General features: G+C 37.6%; 1 protein-coding gene across 3 annotated transcripts in view; it reads left to right on the top strand.

Moving 5' to 3' along the window:
• Positions 1-21152, top strand: part of BBS9 (Bardet-Biedl syndrome 9) — a 491843-nt gene that overhangs the window by 116847 nt on the left and 353844 nt on the right. For all 3 annotated transcript variants that reach the window (XM_055420896.2, XM_055420898.2, XM_055420895.2), the window contains exons 6-7: positions 5947-6121; positions 13947-14031. In XM_055420896.2, coding sequence (XP_055276871.2) covers positions 5947-6121; positions 13947-14031 — 260 coding nt within the window. The remainder of the gene's footprint in view (positions 1-5946; positions 6122-13946; positions 14032-21152) is intronic.

Genomic DNA, 21152 nt, shown 5'->3' with positions numbered 1-21152 from the left:
CTAAGGAGCCAAGTTTTCTCTGGGGCTCAAGTTTTCTTCAAGCTCTAGGTCTGTTGTAACATGTGAAAACAGTGGTTCTCAAACTTGATCACGCATCAAATAACCTCTTGTTGTCGTTGATTAGTCGCTAAGTTGTGTCCAACACTTTTTGGACCCCATGGACTGTAGCCTGCCAGGCTCTTCTGTCAATGGGATTTTCCCGGCAAGGATACTGGAATGGGTTGCCGTTTCCTTCACCTGGGCATCTTCCTGACCCAGGGAGCGAACCCATGTCTCCTGCATTGACAGGTGGATTCTTTACTACTAAGTTACTAGGGAATACTGAAACAACCTTTAGGGGCTTGTTAAAACCTAGACTTCTTGGGACCTAACATCAGAGTTTCTGATTCCATAGATTTAGAGTGGGACTCTAGGATTTGCATTTCTAAGAATTTCCTTAGACAATACTGATGCTGGTGGTCTGGGGGCCACAATGTGAGGAGCAATTCTTTGAGGTCTTTGGGAGGCTGTGGTTCAGTGACATTCAACATATTGAAATGAACTTAAATTTTACTGGTATTTTTACTTGGAAGTATACATGTCTTGATCTCACATTCTTTAATAATACAGAGACTATATTTTGGTTACAGTAGTATCCTCCCCCATAGGTCAATGAAACAGTGTGTTTCGTTGATGGGATTTCTTCTGTCTCTAATTCTTGACTTACTAAGATTAAATGTGTTGCTCTCCTCCTAGGTCCTGTTCAATTTTCCAGTGCTCACTATTCTCCTTGGTGGTTAAAAAAGTACATTTGTAAACAAAAGGAATATATTTGAACACTTTGTTTACATTTTTATTGTGAAAAATTTAAATATCGGAATGACATGAGTCTCCATATTAACACCATTTAGAGTCAGCAGTTGTAAATGTTTAACATATACATGTATACACACTTTTTTAATGAATGATTTGAAAGCAAATTACAGATATTGTGCCACTTCACTCATAACTGTTGCAACACATATTTAATGAGAACATTCTCTTATGTAATCACACCATGATCACACTTAAGAAAATTAACAATAATTCCTACTGTTATTTAACCTGCATTCATATTCCAGTTTCCCCACTTGTTCCAATGTCTTTTATATCTGGTTGTGTTTTGGTACCAGGGTCTAATCAAGTGAAATTAAAATTTAAGAGTCAGCAAAGCTGGGTGGGTCTTTAAGATACAAATTTGGTTGCTTTAATAAAGACCCAACTTAATTAAGGAAGATGTTTATTTCTGTCAAATTTGATCACTTGGAGATAAAGTGGTCCAGGACTTTAGGCAATTCTTTTGCTTTCAATATGTGGCTTCTATCTCTGAGGCCAGGATAGCTCTTCCAGCCCTGTCCTCATACTGGGAAGAGAGGAAAAGAGTGTATACTTATTCCTTTTAAGGGTATGTTTGGATGGTGCACATATCACCTTGCTCCTATCTCATTGTCATGAAAATAATCATAAGATATATCTGTTATACAGGCCTGGAGATATAGGCTTTAATTCTGTCTGGATGGCTATGTATGTAGAGTTAATTCAAGTACACACAGCATCCATACAAACTCATACCTTATGGTTTGAAAACTTTAATATAATAAGTATAGTAGATAAAGAATAGATAAAAACTTAAAACAGTGACTGAAAAACCTACTATGCATTATAAAATAATTTGAGCATTGAGGGAATACTCTTCAAAACAGCATTAACAGGAACAATCTCTTTCTCTTTAGAGATGCCATAGTGATTCAGATGTGTGTTTAGTGAACATATGCTAAGACAATATTCAACTTGAAACATTTCTCAGACCATTTAAAATGGTTAAATTTATTGAATCAATCAAGATGGGGTGGAGTATTTTGCAGTAATAAGCACCCAAAATTGCAGTTTGTTTTCTTTTAAAAAACACTCCTTTGGCAACACATTTTTCTTTTTAAAAATTGCCCTTGTTTCCATAATCAGATACAGTAATAAGATCGCCATCAATTTCTATACAATTTCATTTGTTTTTGAGTAAAGTATTCTTTAAACTTCAACATTTAGGTATATATATTATATTGACCCTGTTTAGTAGCTCAGTCGTGTCCAACTCTTTGCGACCCCATGGACTGTAGCCAGCCAGGCTCCTCTGTCCATGGAATTCTTCAGGCAAGAATAGCAGAATGGGTTGCCATGCCCTTCTCTAGTATTGACCCTGATATCAAGGTAATATGAAATAGTTACTATAGGACTTACTTTATACAGTAAGTATGAGTTAGAGATGACAGATTAATTAGAAGACTGCTGCTGCTGCTACTGCTGCTAAGTCACTTCATTCGTGTCCGACTCTGTGTGACCCCATAGATGGAAGCCCACCAGGCTCCCCTGTCCCTGGGATTCTCCAGGCAAGAACACTGGAGTGGGTTGCCATTTCCTTCTCCAGTGTGTGAAAGTGAAAAGTGAAAGCGAAGTTGCTCAGTCATGTCCGACCCTTAGCGACCCCATGGACTGCAGCCTACCAGGCTCCTCCATCCATGGGATTTTCTAGGCAAGAGTACTGGAGTGGCTTGCCATTGCCTTCTCCGAATTAGAAGACTGACCTTTTGTTTATTCTCTTAGAGTAACTTGATTTTCCTTTGACAGAATTCTTCCCTTTGTGATATTTAGTCAATAGTATATACTAATCATACTAGCAGAATGTGAAAAGTTATAGTCACTGTATCTTTCTCAGATTAGAGATACTGTCAGTTCAGTTGCTCAATAGTGTCTGCTTCTTTGTGACCCCATGAACTGAAGCACACCAGGCTTCCCTGTCCATCACCAACTCTGAGAGTTTGCTCAAATTCATGTCCATCGAGTCAGTAATGCCATCCAAAGCTTCCGCATCAGTCCTTCCAATGAATATTCAGGACTGATCTCCTTTAAGATTGACTGGTTGGATCTCCTTGCAGTCCAAGGGACTCTCAAGAGTCTTCTCCAGCACCACAGTTCAAAAACATCAATTCTTCAGTGCTCAGTTTTCTTTATAGTCCAACTCTCACATCCATACATGACTACTGGAAAATCCATAGCCTTGACCAGACGGACCTTTGTGGGCAAAGTAATGTCTCTGCTTTTTAATGTGCTATCTAGGTCGGTCATAATTTTCTTCTAAGGAGCAAACGTCTTTTAATTTCATGGCTGCAGTCAACATCTGCAGTGATTTTGGAGCCCAAGAAAATAAAGTCTGTCATTGTTTCCATTGTTTCCCCATCTTTTTGTCATGAAGTGATGGGACCAGATGCCATGATCTTAGTTTTCTGAATGTTGAGTTTTAAGCCAACTTTTCCACTCTCTTCTTTCACTTTCATCAAGAGACTGTTTAATTCGTCCTTGCTTTCTGCTGTAAAGGTGGTGTCATCTGCATATCTGAGGTTACTGATATTTCTCCTGGCAATCTTGATTCCAGCTTGTGCTTCATCCAGCTCGGTGTTTTGCATGATGTACTCTGCATATAAGTTAAATAAGCAGGGTGACTATATATAGCCTTGACGTACTCCTTTCCCAATTTGGAACCAGTCTATTGTTCCATGTCTGGGTTTAACTGTTGCTTCTTGACCTGCATACAGATTTCTCAGGAGGCAGGTCAGGTGGTCTGGTATTCCCATCTCTTTTAGAGTTTTCCACAGTTTATTGTGATCCACACAGTCAAAGGCTTTGGTGTAGTCAATAAAGCAGAAGTAGATGTTTTTCTGGAACTCTTAGTTTTTCCAAGATTCAGCAGATGTTGGCAATTTAATCTCTGGTTCCTCTGCCTTTTCTAAATCCAGCTTGAACATCTGGAATTTAATGGTTCATGAACTGTTGAAGCCTGGCTTGGAGAATTTTGAGCATTACTTTGCTAGTGTGTGAGATTAGTACAATTGTGAGGTGGTTTGAGCATTCTTTGGCATTGCTTTTCTTTGGGATTGGAATGAAAACTGACCTTTTCCAGTCCTGTGGCCACTGCTGAGTTTTCCAAATGTGCTGGCATATTGAGTGCAGCACTTTCACAGCATCATCTTTTAGGATTTGAAATAGCTCAATTGGAATTCCATCACCTCCACTAGCTTTGTTCGTAGTGATGCTTCCTGAGGCCCACTTGATTTCACATTCCAGCATGTCTGGCTGTATGTAAATGATCAGACCATCATGGTTATATGGGTTGTGAAGATCTTTATTGTATAGTTCTTCTGTGTATTCTTGCCACCTCTTCTTTCAGACATATGTTAGACATACTATTTCTGATCTTTATTGTTTCCATCTTTGTATGAAATCTTCCCTTGATATCTCTCATTTTCTTGAGGAGATATCTAGTCTTCCCATTCTGTTGTCTTCCTCTATTTATTTGCATTGATCACTGAGGAAGGCTTTCATATCTCTCCTTGATATTCTCTGGAACTCTGCATTCAGATGGGTATATCTTTCCTTTTCTCCTTTGCCTTTAACTTTTCTTTTTTTCTCAGCTACTTTTAAGGCCTCCTGAGACAACCATTTTGCTTTTTTGCATATCTTTTTCTTGGAGATGGTCTTGATTCCTGCCTCCTGTACAATGTCACGAACCTCCATCCATAGTTCTTCAGGCAGTCTGTCTTTCAGATCTAATCCCTTGAATCTATTTGTCACTTTCATTGTATAATCATAAAGGATTTGATTTAGGTCTTACCTGAATGGTCTAGTGGGTTTCCCTACTTTGTTCAGTTTAAGTCTGAATTTGGCAATGAGGAGTTCATGATCTGATCCACAGTCAGCTGCTGATCTTGTTTTTTCTGACTGGATAGAGACTGTACTATAGAAATCAACGTCACTGTCATCTTCTCAGTGTAGTTTAAGAATGATGAACCTTGTAGTTAATATTTTTACAGAAATATTAATAGTAGAAAACACTTCATAATCAGTTTATAGTTTTAGGACTTCCCTGGTGGATCAGCTGGTAAAGCATCTGCCTGTGCTGTGGGAGACCTAAGTTGGTTCCCTGGGTTGTGAAGATCGCCTGGAGAAGGGAACAGCTACCCACTCCAGTATTCTGGCCTGGAGAATTCCATGGACTACATTGTTTAGTCCATGGGGTTGCAAAGAGTTGGACACAACTGAGCGACTTACAGACTAATGCTGCTGCTGCTGCTAAGTCACTTCAGTTGTGCCCGACTCTGTGTGATCCCATAGATGGCTCCCATGTCCCTGGGATTCTCCAGGCCAGAATACTGGAGTGGGTTGCGATTTCCTTTTCTAAGGCATGCATACATGCTCAGTCGCTTCAGTCGTGTTCGACTCTGTGCGACCCTATGGACAACAGCCCACCAAGCTCTTCTGCCCACAGGATTCTCCAGGCAAGAATACTGGAGTGGGTGGCCATTTCCTTCTCCATCACAGACTAATACTTACAGATTAATAGTAGAAAACACTTCAAAATCAGTTGATAGTTTATGACAGTCGATGATTAGTATTATTCAGTATTAATTGTTTTCTCTTCCAACAGTACTCAACACTGATTTGTATAAAACTGGTGCTTAATACATGTCTATGCATTTGGTGTGCTGTGTTTGACTGATGTTTAAGTCTTGTGAAAATATGGGCTGACATACTATGAAGACGAGAAATAGCCTGGTGCAGAACAGTTTATAATTCTGATTTTGGAAAAAATAATATCTTCCAGAGTCATGACTGTTCTCAGGGAATATCTTGAGCTAGAAATTTTAGCTCATGTAAATGAAAACAAATATATTTAAAACTATAGACATGAATAATGAAAAAATTGGGAAATGTGTATACAGTGAAATACGATAATCTTATGGCTTCATTGGTTTGCATTCTAAGATTTAAGCTGCTCATTTTGCCCCTGGGGGGAAAAATTAACTTTGTGTTGAACAGCGATAAAATCACTGTATTTATAAAAAGAATGTCATTTAATTTCCTTTAATTTTTCTTTAGGTCGTGATTTAATTTGTATCCAGTCTATGGATGGGATGCTGATGGTGTTTGAGCAGGAAAGCTATGCTTTTGGGAGGTTTCTCCCTGGTTCTCTTTTACCTGGCCCTCTTGCTTACAGTTCCCGTACAGATTCCTTCATTACTGTTTCTTCCTGCCATCAAGTGGAAAGTTACAAGTGAGTATGGATCTTGAATCTTTGGAATCATGATTTTTTGTGTGTGTGCGTATGCTGCGGACAACAGAGGATGAGATTGTCCACTGACTCAATGGACATGAGTTTGGGTAAACTCCGGGAGTTGGTGATGGACAGGGAGGCCTGGCCTGCTGCGGTTCATGGGGTCGCAAAGAGTCGGATACGACTGAGTGACTGAACTGAACTGAACTGATGCTGCTGATAAATTCTTTTCCACAAAGAGCTTGAATATTGCAAATAAAAAGGAGAGTGATTTTGTTGTTATAATGTAATTGTGGTGACTTAGTGGATATAATTTACATATGAAATATTTGCAAGGCAGTATAGTGCAGAGATGGAGCGGAAGAATTTGGAGAGAGGCACACGTGTATTGAAGTCCTGATTTTGCGACTCACAGCTGTGTAAGACAGTGGCCTTATCCTGAATGTAGAGGAAATAGCAAGATCTATTTCGACAAACTTGTTGGAAGGATTAGGTGTATGTTAAGTTACCGTGTGTGTGTGTGTGTGCGCGCGCACGTGCGTGCATGCGCATTTAGCTGTGTCCAACTCTTTGTGACCCTATGGACTATAGCCCACCAAGCTTTTCTGTCCATGGAATTTTCCAGGCAAGGTTACTGGAGCAGGTTGCCATTTTCTTCCCTAGGGTTCTTCCTGTTGCAGAGGTGGAACTTGCATCTTTTGCGTCTCCTGCATTGGCAAATGGATTCTTTACCACTAGTGCCACTCCATAGAAAATGCTCAATAATTATTGCGATTGTTCCCTGAATTATAAATAATATAACAATGTGAATGGAAAAAGTCCAGATACAGATACATATACAGAATGATTTTATAACAAAAAAAAGAATGTATGTGACTGGGAAGAAATACAAGTGTTATTATGAATGTTTTTAAAAGAACAGTTCAGAGAAGTGAAGTATGAAAATGACCCTTTTTGCTAGAAATTTTTATCGATTTTGGTGAATTGTGTTTGAGAGAGATCCTATTTTCTTCTACCAGCTAAGTTTCAATAAGAATTATGATTTTGCGTTTTGGAAGCTGTGCTTTTTGTTGGAAGAAAGAATGGGAAAAAATGTAGATATCCATTCTGGGAAAAGAAATAGTCTTGGAGAATTATAATATCTTCAGTAACTTTATTGTTGTTATCTTCCTGATGGCAGCACTTAGAACTTTAAACATCTAGGCAGCACTTCATTATAGCCTTTCAGTATTGTTTTTGGCCACATGATTTTTCCCAAGGCAGGAAGGAAGTATATAAATTCATCAGGCAACAGCTGTAAATTTTTGCCTCAAGTTTTATTATTGTGTATATTGCAAGTTAACGTAGTTTTCCCTTGATAAGTGACCATCTATGCTTTGAGAATTATTGTTAAGGCAATGAGGATTTAAAACCCTGAAAATAAGCAAATATTTGTGACTAAGAAGAAGCTAACTGGTGGAGGTAGTGTATCATTATGTCATATTCCTTCTACAATGCCTATGGCTCTTATCCAAAGGAGATGAATAAGTTGTGGCATTGCTACTGGTAATAAATAAAATATTATACTTGTTTTGAGACACTGAAAAGAAATCTGTATAATTCATTCAGTCCTGCCAAAACTTAAGCAATATTGAGGAGATCTGGTTTTCAGCTTTCCACCCTAGTTCTTGCCAAATAGTGTGATACTAGCAGTGTTACATTGGGGCCACAATGTAAAGATTTGAATGTCCCATGACTTACTATTTGAAATATGTGAATAGGAATTAATTTGGTAATCACTCCAGGAGTGATTAGTTGAGGAAGCAATGTGTAGGTTTCCTTAATGTGAAGGTTTACTTAATGTGAAGGTTTAATCTCACAGAAACTCATACTGTGGTTTTTTATTTTTAATTTTTATTAGAAAACTGAAATTTACAATGTGTTTATATCACTCACTGAGTACATGGCATTTAAAAACAACATCATTACAGAAAGATAACAAAAATACAAAGTCTTAATACCTACGGGATATGGAAAACATTATCCACTGGGGCCTTAAATGTAGTAGACTTTACATAAAAAGGAAAAGCAATGAGTATACAAGTATACAGCCAGTTTAAGAAGTTAGCAAAATAAACAGAATAACCATAAAGAAAAGAAAGCACCTAATACATACCAGGTATTATTGCAATAAAAATAAAGATAAAATGAGAGGCTCAACAGAGTCAAGCTGCTACTGCTGCTAAGTCACTTCAGTCGTGTCCGACTCTGTGTGACCCCATAGACGGAAGCCCACAAGGCTCCCCCGTCCCTGAGACTCTCCAGGCAAGAACACTGGAGTGGGTTGCCATTTCCTTCTCCAATGTGTGAAAGTGAAAAGTGAAAGTGAAGTCGCTCAGTCGTGTCTGACCTTTAGCGACCCCACGGACTGCAGCCTATCAGGCTCCTCCATCCATGGGATTTTCTAGGCAAGAGTACTGGAGTGGCTTGCCATTGCCTTCTCCACAACAGAGTCAAAGCTGCCTTAAAAAGCTTCTCTAAAAAGGGAAACATCAGGTAGCAATAATCAACAAGAAAAATCTTGCAAATAAACAATATTCAAAATGGGAATTAGTCATAGAAGCATTAAGAATATAAATAGTAGAAACAACTTTATGGCTATACAAAATCTCACAGAAACTCATACTGTTTTAACTGTGGTAATTCTCCAGCATACTGATCTATTAAATTGATCTTCGTCTAGAACTAAAAAGTGCACACTTTATTTATTATGTGAATCTTTTATAATGGTAAAATGAATAGGATTTGTGATTATTGTGAAATGATGGCAATCAAGAGGGTTTATAACATTAAGTGGTAAATTGTATTTATATACACTTTCCTGTATAATAGGTTAAATGATAATCACAGTTTTAAATGATAATCACAGGTGTAATTTAGGATGGGAGAAAGCATGAAAACTGTAGTTTGGGTCTTTGGAGGCTTCATTAAATCTATAATCAGTTAAAAATATAATCAGTTAATATAAAAGGTTTTTAAGAAATAATTCATCTTCATTTTTGATATTGATATTTAATTACTTTGAATACAGATCAGTTATGTTCAGATAGGAACTTGGCGAAGGTTATGAGTCTCAAACTTTAGTGTACATAAGAATCATCTGGGTCTCCTTTTATAAAATGTATGTTTGCTGATTCTTAAGCCCCAACCCTTTAGATCTTGATTTAGTAGGTTTGGGAAAAAGATCCAGAAATCATTACAAGTACACGCTCCAGGTGCTTCTAATTCAGGCACACACTTTGAATATTGTTTTTCTTTGAAGGTGAGAGAATTGTTTGCTTTTTTTTTTTTTGGTAGAGAAGGGGCCTATGGCCATCCCCTTGGCCATGTTTTTACTAACTTGGACTGTCTTTTATTTTCTCTTTCTTTCCTTGTCAGAATTATTTAGGCAGTAAATCATGATCTGTCTATATTTTTACCCTTTTATTCAACTCTTGCTTTGCATTCTGATTGACATTCAGGTCTTTATCTTTTCAGTTGGGTTTCTGGTTTTGTTCTCTAATCTAGACTTTGATGGGCCTTTCTGATGTCTGTTCTTTTAAAGTAGATGTTTAACAAGATCTACTTGTTAATGAATGAAGGAATGAAATGTTAATGTTAACATTATATTAATGAAATGTTAATGAATGAAAGAATGAAAAGTTTATGAGGGAACCTTCTATTTTGTTACTGGAATCTTTCAGTGAAAATGATTCTCACTAGCACAATCAAGAATGTTTTAGCTATAGTTAGAATGAACATAGTAATGCTTTGTATCCAGAGCTTCCAATTCTAGTAGAATTCTACAGGTTAAATTATCAAAGTTCCCAAATCTCCTGGCATGCTTTCACGTGACAGCTATTTTTCATTTGAAAATAAATGATTTTGGAGGATTTACTTTTGTATTTCTGTGACACCTCAATCCATCTTTTAGTTACTTGATGCTGTTTTTATGATGTGATACAGAAAAGCACTAAATTATATGGTTGAGTTTGTCATTGGTGCTCTATGGGACCTGTTAAGCATTTGTAACTATTGGTTCAAAAAATACCACGGTTCACCTGGACTTGCTGTCTCTGTGATTAGTGCCTTTCTGTTCTGAAAAATATGTATGACAGTCTTTCATGAAATTTTTTTTTACATTGGACCTGATTATTCTTTCAGCACTTTCAATAAGGGAATTTTATTCTTTAGCTTATATCACAGAACACTGAGTGATAAGAAAAAATATCCAAGTGTTTTATTTCAGAATTTCCAAGTCTGCTTGGAATTGTTCAGTTTTGGAAATAGATTTTCATGTACATTATTGATCCCAGTTAAGAGAATTTAAGAAAGAATTGTAAAATAAATGCTATTGGAAGTTTGTCATCATCTAAATTTATTGCCAGTTATGTTTAGTAATAAAATCCTCTTCTGAGCTGTCTTCCAGGAAGAGAATTGTTCTGGAGTTAGAAATCAGGAGTGAATTTTGGCTGTGTCTCTACATGTTGTTTTGATGTTAATGAGACCACTTTAGGGGTTCACTTATGCCTCAGATGAAATAATAACTCTCTACAGTTATATAAGAAGCTTCAAACAGCTCAAAGCTTTGGATTTTTGCAACAACCTCATTAATATCCATATCATCCTCTGGTAGGTTGGTGTCTGCAGGAAATGAACTGCCTATGTTAATTATTGCCTGAGGTTAGATCCATTAGGACTGGTCCATTGGAGCTAGTCCATTAGGACCAGCTTTGGACTGATGTCTTAGTCACCAGTGCACACTATTTCTGTTATCATGAACCAGGAAGACTAAAGGAATCCTATTTGGAGGTCAGAGTGTAAGGTGTAATTATTTGGTAGTTTTGAAGACCTAGGGATATTGAAGGTCATTCTCAGATGGTATTTGCTGCAACTACCTATGGAATTTTTTAGCATGGTTTTACAAGGTTGAGATCTTCAGCCTCCTACCGTTTTTTGGTCTCATTTCCTATGACTTATTCCTCTCTGCCAGGCATCTCTCCTAAGCTCCTGCCATGGCCTTTGATGTCTCTTTTACTGCTGCATGCCTTTGCATGTGTTGTTTGCTTTGCCATAATGTTTTTTAGTCTTTAACAGCATGATGAGTTTTCACTCATTCTTCAAACCTAGCTTTCTCCTCCTTAACTGATACCAAGAACATATATAGTTCCTCCACCTGTTGCAAGAAAGGGGACCCCTTTCAGGCCCCGAAACTGGGCTCTTGTCTAACACTCGGAAATGAACTGTCTGAGGAGACACATGTGCTGACAAAGCAAGAGATTTTATTGGGAAAGGGCACCCAGGTGGAGAGCAGTAGGGTAAGGGAACCCAGGAGAACAGCTCTGCCACGTGGCTCGCAGTCTTGGGGTTTATGGTGCTGGGATTAGTTTCCGGGTTGTCTCTAGCCAATCATTCTGACTCAGAGTCCTTCCTAGTGGTGCACGCCTTGTTCAACTAAGATGGATGCCAGAGAGAAGGATTCTGGGAGGTGGTTGGACATGTGGTGTCTCCTTTTGACCTTTCCTGAACTCTTCTGGTTGGTGGTGGCTTATTAGTTCCATGTTTCTTACCAGGACCTCCTGTCGTGAAACAACTCATGCAAATGGTTACTATGGTACCTGGCCAGGGTGAGCGGTTTCAGTCAGTGTGCTTCCCCTAACATCCCCATGTTACCTGTTTCTGCCATCATATTCCTTTGGTACTTATATGCATACCAGTCAGCACAGTGCACTCTGAGTTACACTTATTTGTTTGTATTATATATGAATCTCCTCAACTACTTTGGAAGGTCCTGGTGGATATAGGTCATGTAGTGGTCATAGAGTAGTTTTCCCTCTTGTTAATGCTTGTATGAAATCCCTACTATATGTTTATTGAATGAATGAACTTTATATACATTAAGCTTTTTTATTAACTGGAAGACTGATTTTCATGAATGTACTGCAAAATCTATCATAATTTATAGTCATTCTTCATTCACTGAGAATTGGAGGCTTTTTGCAAATGAAATATTGCTGACTGGAATAGAATACAAGTTGGTATATAATTGAATACTAGTGTCCATTTTAGTGCTTATTTAGATATTCTACATTACCTTTCTTCATTAAGGTCCCTGATGTTTACAGTATCAGACATCTTTCTGTTAGACAATAGGAGCTATCTGAATATATCTCTTTACTATTTTTCTCTTACCTATTGAAATTGGAAAGGGATCTATGAGCTTAAAATTTCTTCATTTTGAGTAGGATTATTACTCTAAAAATGCACCATAAATTAATAGAAATTAGGGAATTTAAACTTTATTGTCTAAATTAATCATTTCTAAATTGAATGATATTTATCAGTTGATTTGAAGAATGGTCTGAGCTAAATGTTACAATTTTTAAAAATTTATTTTATTGTATTATAATTGATTTACAAGGTTGTGTTAAATGTTGCTAGTGAAATAAAATACTGATAGGAAGTACTAATGTCCATAATGTCCATTATTGAGAACTTATTACATACCAGATAAATTACTAGGTGATTTATCTCTGTGTATATAGAAATATGTATTTGTCTATTTGTCAACATGTCAGTCAAAAATTGGGTTCCTAGTGTATATCAGATACTGTGTCGTGCTTAGTTGCTCAGTCACATCCAAGTCTTGTGACCCCATGGACTGTAGCCCACCAGGCTTCTCTGTCCATGGGGATTCTCCAGCAAGAATACTGGAGTGGGTTGCTATGTCCTCCTCTAGGGAATCTTCCCAATCCAGGGATCAAAACCAGGCCTCCCGAAAGCAATCAGCTTCTTTGCCGTCTGAGCTACCAGTGAAGCCCAAGAATACTGGAGTGGGTACCTAGCCCTTCTCCAGGGAACTTCCTGACCCAGGAATCAAACTGGGGTCTCCTGCATTGCAAGTGGATTCTTTACCAGCTTAGCTACCAGGGAAACCCTATCAGATACTGTACCAGACATTAAATTATTTTTAAAATTCTTCTAACAATCCTTGAGTTAAGATGATTATTATTCCCATTTTATAAATAAGAAAGATTAAGATATAGAGTGGGGCTTCCCTGGTGGCTCAGAGGTTAAAGCGTCTGCCTCCAATGTGGGAGACCCGGGTTCGATCCCTGGGTTGGAAGATCCCCTGGAGAAGGAAATAGTAACCCACTCCAGTATTCTTGCCTGGAGAATCCCATGGACGGAGATGCCTGGTAGGCTACAGTCCACGGGGTCGCAAAGAGTCGGACACGACTGAGCAACGGAATGGAATGGAAGATATAGAGTGATTAATTTTCAAAAATTTACTCAACTAGTTAATGGTTTAGCTGGGAATTAAACTCAGGCCTTCTGGGGTCCACAGATATTAATAATTTCTACTGCCACTTTTTGGGGGATGGTTGCAATAACTCATCTGGTTGTTTTGCATTATTTGTATTTTTTTTCTATTTTGGATTTTGGTACTGGATCTTTATTGAGTATTGTTATTTATCACATAAAATTCTAATGGGAGATACTTTGACATTTGGCAGAACTGTTTCCCCAGTATTGAATTTTGGGACATATGGTTACAATTTCTTTATCATTACAGTTTTACATAGTCTTATGCCACAGTACAAATTCGTCATCATTCACTAGAATTCATTACTAAATTCATTCACTATATTTTACAATGTTTAAAATCAAGGAGAAGGTGATACATAAGATTTGTAGATTATGTATATTTAAAAATTTAACTATGTCGAGATTATGTGCTTTTAAAATAATGTATACACTTTTTAACTATAAAGTCACTTACAGTTATTCCATATCTTTTAAACAGATACCAAGTACTTGCTTTTGCCACGGATGCAGATAAAAGACAAGAGACTGAACAACAAAAACATGGGTCTGGAAAAAGACTAGTGGTAAGGCCTTTTTAAAATATATAAAAATTTTAGTAATGTTGTATCTCATCACAGATGTTAGTTCAGAACAAGAATTCCTGGAAAGAAAACTTAAAAAAATATATTTCAGCCATTTTCTGTGTTAAGGTTATGTCAGTGATCGAAGAATTTAGTTGGCTGTTATTGAGCAATGGAGACACATGCCTAGTCATGATCACAATGTACCAGATTATAAAATTGTGCCACTAGGATTATCAGTGTCCAGATGGGGTCACTTTGAACTGAAATGATTGTAAACTAGCAAAATAAAAATTAAAAAATTCCTTTAATAGACAAAAAAGTTGCTACTAGTATAGATGCATGATGAAATATGAGTAAAAGATAAAATTTTTTTTCACAGCCTGAAAAGATTAAGTTTGTGCACAAGTGAAAGTTTGATAACTTTGAAAAGTAGTTTGAAGAAAAATTGTTTGAGTTTTATGGTTTTTGGACTTATATTTAGATATTTAATCCACTCTGAGTTTATTTTTGTGTAAGGTATAATGAAATGTTGTAATCTCATTCTTTCACATATAGCTGCCCAGTTTTCCCAGCACTGTTTATTGAAGAGACTGATGTGCTGCTGCCTGTGCATGCACCAATAATGACTGTCCCCTCCCTGCTTAGACATTGCTTTGGGTCTTAGCTGCCTTTGTGTCTCATGGCTGGGTTCTTTCCTTGGTCATGTTAGCTCTCGCTCCAGTGTGGAGCTGCAATATGACGTAAATGGGGCTGGAACATTCAGTTTGTTCAGGGGGCATTTGTGAAAAGCCAGTCAGCTACTCACAAATTTCTGATCTGCACTTTCTGCCCTGTTTCAGGAGTGAACAAGCATGTGCGCACTCCTTCGGGAACAGAAGGCTTTCCCCAGCCTTCCTATTAGTTCTACCAGCACTCCAACCAGCCAAGAGGCTCGTCTTCTTTGTGGAGGATCCCGGGACTGGGGTGCCTAATATGTAGTGAACTACATATATAGTTCCTCACTCCCCAGGGAGGATCTCTGCCTGTGAAATTTGTCTTCTCCTCTGAGTCCTCTCCCTTGGATACAGGTGATCGTTTCTCTTCCCTTGCTGCCTCATTACATGTGGATCTCTCTCTCAGCCTTGGTTATACAGGAGTCTTTCTGCCAGTTTCCAATTATTTTTTTTGCTGAGAATTGTTCCACATATGGAGGTGTTTCTGTTGTGTTTGATGCAGCAAGTGAGTTCTACATCTTCCAACTCTGCTATCTTGATTTCTTCCTCTAGGAGCAGAGATCTCCTCTGTCTTCTAGCTTGCATTGTTCCCATAAGAAATCTTTCATCTTGTCTTGGTTCCTTGTTTCAGTTCAGTTCAGTCGCTCAGTCGTGTCCGACTCTTTGCGACCCCATGAATCACAGCACGCCAGGCCTCCCTGTCCATCACCAACTCCCGGAGTTCACTCAGACTCATGTCCATTGAGCCGGTGATGCCATCCAGCCACCTCATTCTTTGTCGTTCCCGTCTCCTCCCACCCCCAGTCCCTCCCAGCATCAGAGTCTTTTCCATTGAGTCAACTTGTCGCATGAGGTGGCCAAAGTATTGGAGTTTCAGCTTTAGCATCAGTCCTTCCAGTGAACACCCAGGATTGATCTCCTTTAGAATAGACTGGTTAGATCTCCTTGCAGTCCAAGGGACTCTCAAGAGTCTTCTCCAGCACCACAGTTCAAAAGCATCAATTCTTCGGCGATCAGCTTTCTTCACAGTCCAACTCTCACATCCATACATGACCACGGGAAAAACCATAGCCTTGACTAGACGGACCTTTGTTGGCAAAGTAATGTCTCTGCTTTTTAATATGCTATCTAGATTGGTCATAACTTTCCTTCCAAGGAGTAAGCATCTTTTAATTTCATGGCTGCAATCAGCATCTGCAGTGATTTTGGAGCCCCCAAAAATAAAGTCTGACACTGTTTCCACTGTTTCCCCTTCTATTTCCCGTGAAGTGATGGGACCAGATGCCATGATCTTCCTTTTCTGAATGTTACACAGTATCTTTTTTCTCCATGTGTTTTCAGATTTTTTCTTATCACTCTTTTGAGCAGTTAGATTATAATGTGTTTTGTATCGTTTTCTTTCATTCCTTTTTTTGGTGCTTATAGATTTGTTGAACTTAGTGTAGTTGTGAATTTATAGTTTTCATGAAATTTAGAAAAGTTTTTAGCTATTCTTCAAAGATATTTTTCTGGTCACCATCTTTTCTCCTCCTCACTCAATTACACATACATTTATGCTACTTGAAGTTACCCTACAGGTCACAGATTAGCTCTTTGTTTTAAAAATTCTCTTTTCTATTTCATTTTGAATAATCTCTACTACTATGTTTTCAAGGTCACTGTTATTTTTTCTATAATGTCTAATCTGGTGTTAATTCTTGTATAGTTTCTATCTCTACAAGTTCAATTGAGGTGTTTTAAAAATACCTTCCTTGTATACTTTTTAAATTAAATAGATACAATTTATTTAACATAAGTATTATAAACTGTATAGTATTATAAGCTGTATATAATACAGTTTATCTCTACATTATGGATCACATTTTCCTGTTTCTTTACATGCTTGATAATTAAAAAGAAAAACTAAAACTACTAAAAACCACATTTTGGGTGGTTCTTTCCCTGGCTTTGAGTAATTTTCTAATGAATGTGCTGATATGTACTCAGCTTATTTGAGAAGATTCTTAACAGATCTGAGTTCTGTCCCTGTGCTGCTGTCTAAGTTTTTATTAGATGCCAGGATATAGTCAGTTTTACTTTGTTTGAAGCTGCATACTTTTGTATTTCTATAAATCTTCTTGAGCTTCGGCCTGGAAGACAGTTAAGTTACTTGGAAACAGTCTGATCCTTTTTGGTCTTGCTTTTAAGTCTTGTTAGGTGGGACCAGAGCAGTGCTCATTCTGGAGCTACTTGTACCCCCTCCTGAGTACTACCCTTCTGAATGTTCTTTCCAACTCCCTGTAAATTATGAGGTGTTCCAGTCTGGCTTCTGAGCACAGGCAGTATTCCAGGCCCTGTATAAATGCTGGGCACTGTTGCCGCTAATCCTTTTGGGTGGTTCTTTCCCTGGCTTTGAGTAATTTTCTACATAAATGTGCTGATAAGTACTCAGCTGAATATCTGAGAGAATTCTTAACAGATCTCAGAATTCTGTCCGTGTGTTGCTCTCTCTTTTTTTAGCATGCTGTCTTGTGAACTCTAGCTGCTTTGGTTTCTCTCAACTTTTAGCGTTCATCTCCTCAACCCAGGGGGCCTTGTGGGCTTTGCCTGGGTTTCTTCTCCCTGTCCCATGGCCTAAAAGCTCTCTCATGGCTGGGGCAGCTATACCACTCACCTCATTTGTTTTCTGTTTTCAAGGGATTGCTGTCTTTTGTTTTCTGATATCCAATGCCTTGCAAATAGTTGTTTCAAACATTTTGTCCATCTTGTGGTTGTTTCAGGTGGGGTGGTAGAATTTTTTTTCCTGTCACTGTATCATGGCTGGAATAGGAAGGATTTTAAAATATTTTTCTTAGTAAACAACTGTGCATTTTGAGACTCATTAATTTAGAATGTGGTATATTTCTTAAGGGAAATTTGCAGAGTGGCATTCAGTACCTTGTGAACTGAAAGTATTTAGTGGCTGGATCCCAGCCTGTGGCCTCAGAAACTCTGCTTATCCACTCTGAATGAATTGTCATCTCTGAGTCAGGGACACATCAGCCTGAGTTCCAAGTAAGTGCTGATAAATAATGCTAGAATGCAAGTCTATTAAATTGTAATGAGAAATGTAACTACCTTAGGACTTGATGTTCATGTATTTTGTTCAGTGGAATCTTTCTGCATAGGTGAACTACACTTGAACTAAGTGATAATTGAACAATTTATATATTTTTAAAAATATATATTTTTATTTGTGACTGTGCTGGGTCTTCCCTGCTGTGCAGACTTGCCTCTAGCTGCGGCGAGTGGGGGCTACTCTCCAGTTGCGGTGGGAGGGCTTCTCACTGCGGTGGCTTCTCGCTGTGGAGCCGGGGCTCTAGGATGCATGGGCTTCGGTAGATGCGTCACGTGGGCACAGTAGTTACAGTTCTGGGGCTCTCGAACACGGGCTCAATAGTTGTGGCACACAAACTTAGCTGCCCCATGGTATATGGGATCTTCCTGGCCCAGGGATCAAACCTGTGTCTTCCTCATTGATAGGTGGATTCTTTTATCACTGAACTACCAGCAAAGCCTGAATGATTTGTCTAAAAAAAATTTTTTGTTGTTGTCGGATGATTTGGTGTTGAATCCTAATTTAGATAAAGATAATCTGATGCATAAATGTGCATCAATGCACGTTGCCTATATGTCCTGTGCTGTCCCTCTATTCCAGGTTCTTCTTATATACACACTGATGATATTTGCCTCTCTGACTAGTCCCATTTAGATTTTATACCTTCTTCAGATACTTTAATCCTAAAGTAAATAGATTAATACCTAAATCATTTTTTGGATGGCATGAAATTTATATGCATCTTTAATGTGACTTTTCACATCTCTTCTTTGACATTTTGTTTGTTGATTCTTGATTCTTGCTTCGAAGCCTAACTTTGAAGGTAATCTTCCTTCTTCTTTGTCCAGATGCTTTTGTACATTCACCTCACTGTCACTGCTGTTTACAATATATACCTATCATCCAAAGCTTTTCAAAATAGTGTGTCTTTGCTCCTTTATGTTTTCTTGATTTAGAAACACTAATAATTGACTGGGGACTGACTTCTTCTTTATATGTCCATTTTACATTCATTCCTTTATTATTTTAAGAAACATTTATTAAACATTGACCATGTTCTGAGAGATGAAAATACTCCAGAGGAGATCTTATGTATAGAGGATCCTATCTATACTACTATAGTATCTTGACAACTGATCTGTATATGCATATTGATATATTCAAAATTGTTTCTATATAAAAACATACATATAGCAGTTTGACTAGGTTTTGTTGATTTTTTAATTTGATTTGAAAAGTAAATGCAACAGCTTTCTTATGGAAAAATTTCAGTGGAGCAGATATCTTCTTTATGTGTATTTTTTTCAATAAGCAATGGACCCTCCCCTTCCTGACAGGACCTTTATACAGACAGTTCATTTTACATGCGATATTCTTTCACCCTCTTCTCTACCTGCCTTTTTTCCTTTTAGCTTTATTGAAGTATAATTGACAAATAAAATTATGTAAACCTACTGTGTACTGTGAGATATTTTGATATATGTATAAATTGTGAAATGATTGCTAGAACTCAGCAAATTAACTTATTTGTCTCCTCATGTGTGTATACATATGTATGTGTGTGTGTGTGTGTGTGTGTGTATATTTGTGGTAGGATCATTAAGATCTCTAAACAAATTTTGAGTATACAATACAGTATTATAACTATATGTACGTTAGATCTTCAGAACTAATTCATCCCGCATAACTGGAACTTTGTACCCCTTGACCAGTGTATCCTCATGTCTCATATACCCCAGGCCCTGGAAGCCAAAATTCTACTCTCTGCTCCTATTATTTTGACTTTTTTAGATTCCACAGATAAGTGAGATCATACAGTATTCATTTTCCTGAGCCTGACTTATTTCACTTAGCATAATGTCCTCCAAGTTCATCCACATTATTGTAAATGGCAGGATGTTTTTCATTTTCAATTCAGCTCAGTCACTCAGTTGTGTCTGAGTCTTTGTGATCCCTTGGACTGCAGCATGCCAGGCTTCTCTGTCCATCACCATCTCCCGGAGCTTGCTCAAACTCATGTCCATTGAGTCAGTGATGCCATCCATCCATTTCATCCTCTGTTGTCCCCTTCTCCTGCCTTCAATCTTTCCTAGCATCAGGGTCTTTTCAAATGAGTCAGTTCTTCATTTCAGGTGGCCAAAGTATTGCAGTTTCAGCTTCAACATCAGCCTTTCCTGTATAATGTTTTCTTTAACCATTCATCCATCACTGGAAGTTAGGTTGATTTCATGTTTTGGCTATTGTGAATCATGCTACAATGAACATGGGATGGCAGATATCTCCTCAATATTCTGTTTTCATGTCTTTTGGATACATACCCAGAAGTGGGATTGCTGGGTCATGTGGTAGTTCTATTTTTAATTTTTTGAGGAATCTCCGTATTGTTTTCCATAGTAGATGTAATGTTTTATATTCCTACCAGCAGTATACAGGGTTTGCTTTTCTGCACATTCTCACTAACACTTATTATATCTTTTCTTTTTGATAATAACCATTCTAAAAGATATAAGGTGATATCTCATTGCATTTCCCTGATGGTTAGTGTTGGTGAGCATTTTTTAATATATCTATTCATCATTTGTATGTCTTATTTCTCAAAATTAGACATTTAGGTCTTTTGCCCAGTTTTAAATCAAGTTGTTTTTTTTTGCTGTTGAGCTGTCTGATATTAACTCCTTATTGGATATATTTTCTCCCATTACATAGATTGTCTTTTCACACTACTGCTTGCTTCCTTTGCTGTGAAGAAACTTTTTAATTTTTTGATTGAATAAAAGACTTTAAATTCTATAATGCTTTACAATTTTCAAAAGTTTCACATATATGATTTCATATAATCCCATAATAAGCTTTCATTCTCTCTTTTTTCCCCCATGTGGAAGCTTTTTAGTTTGGTGAAATCCGCTTAGTCTATTTTAATGTTGTCTATACTTTGAGGTCATATCTGAAAAGTCATTGAGCTTTTCCCTATGTTTCTTCTAATGATTTTATAGCTTTAGTTCTTATATTTAAGTCTTTAATCTATTTTGAATTGGTTTTTGTATACAGTGTGAGATAGGGGTTCATTTTCATTCCTCTGCATGTGGATATCATGTTTCCCAGCACCATTTTTTGAAGATACCACCCTATTCTGCATTGCATGTTCTTGGTACCTTTGTGGAACATGAGTTGACTGTAAATGCAGAGTTTTATTTCTCAGCTCCCTGTTCTGTTCCATTGGTCTAGATGTTTATTTTTTTATGACGGTTCCATGCTGTTTTGATTAGAATAGTTTTGTAGTGTATTTTGAAGTCAGGTAGTATGATGCTTCCAGCTTTGTTCTTTTTGATCAA

Source organism: Moschus berezovskii, chromosome 3 (genome assembly GCF_049115385.1).
Source record: "Moschus berezovskii isolate FMDL1 chromosome 3, NW_MosBer_1.0, whole genome shotgun sequence".
NCBI lineage: Eukaryota > Metazoa > Chordata > Mammalia > Artiodactyla > Moschidae > Moschus > Moschus berezovskii.
The sequence above is the reverse complement of the archived record's forward strand: the minus strand, read 5'-3'. Positions and strand labels throughout refer to the sequence as shown.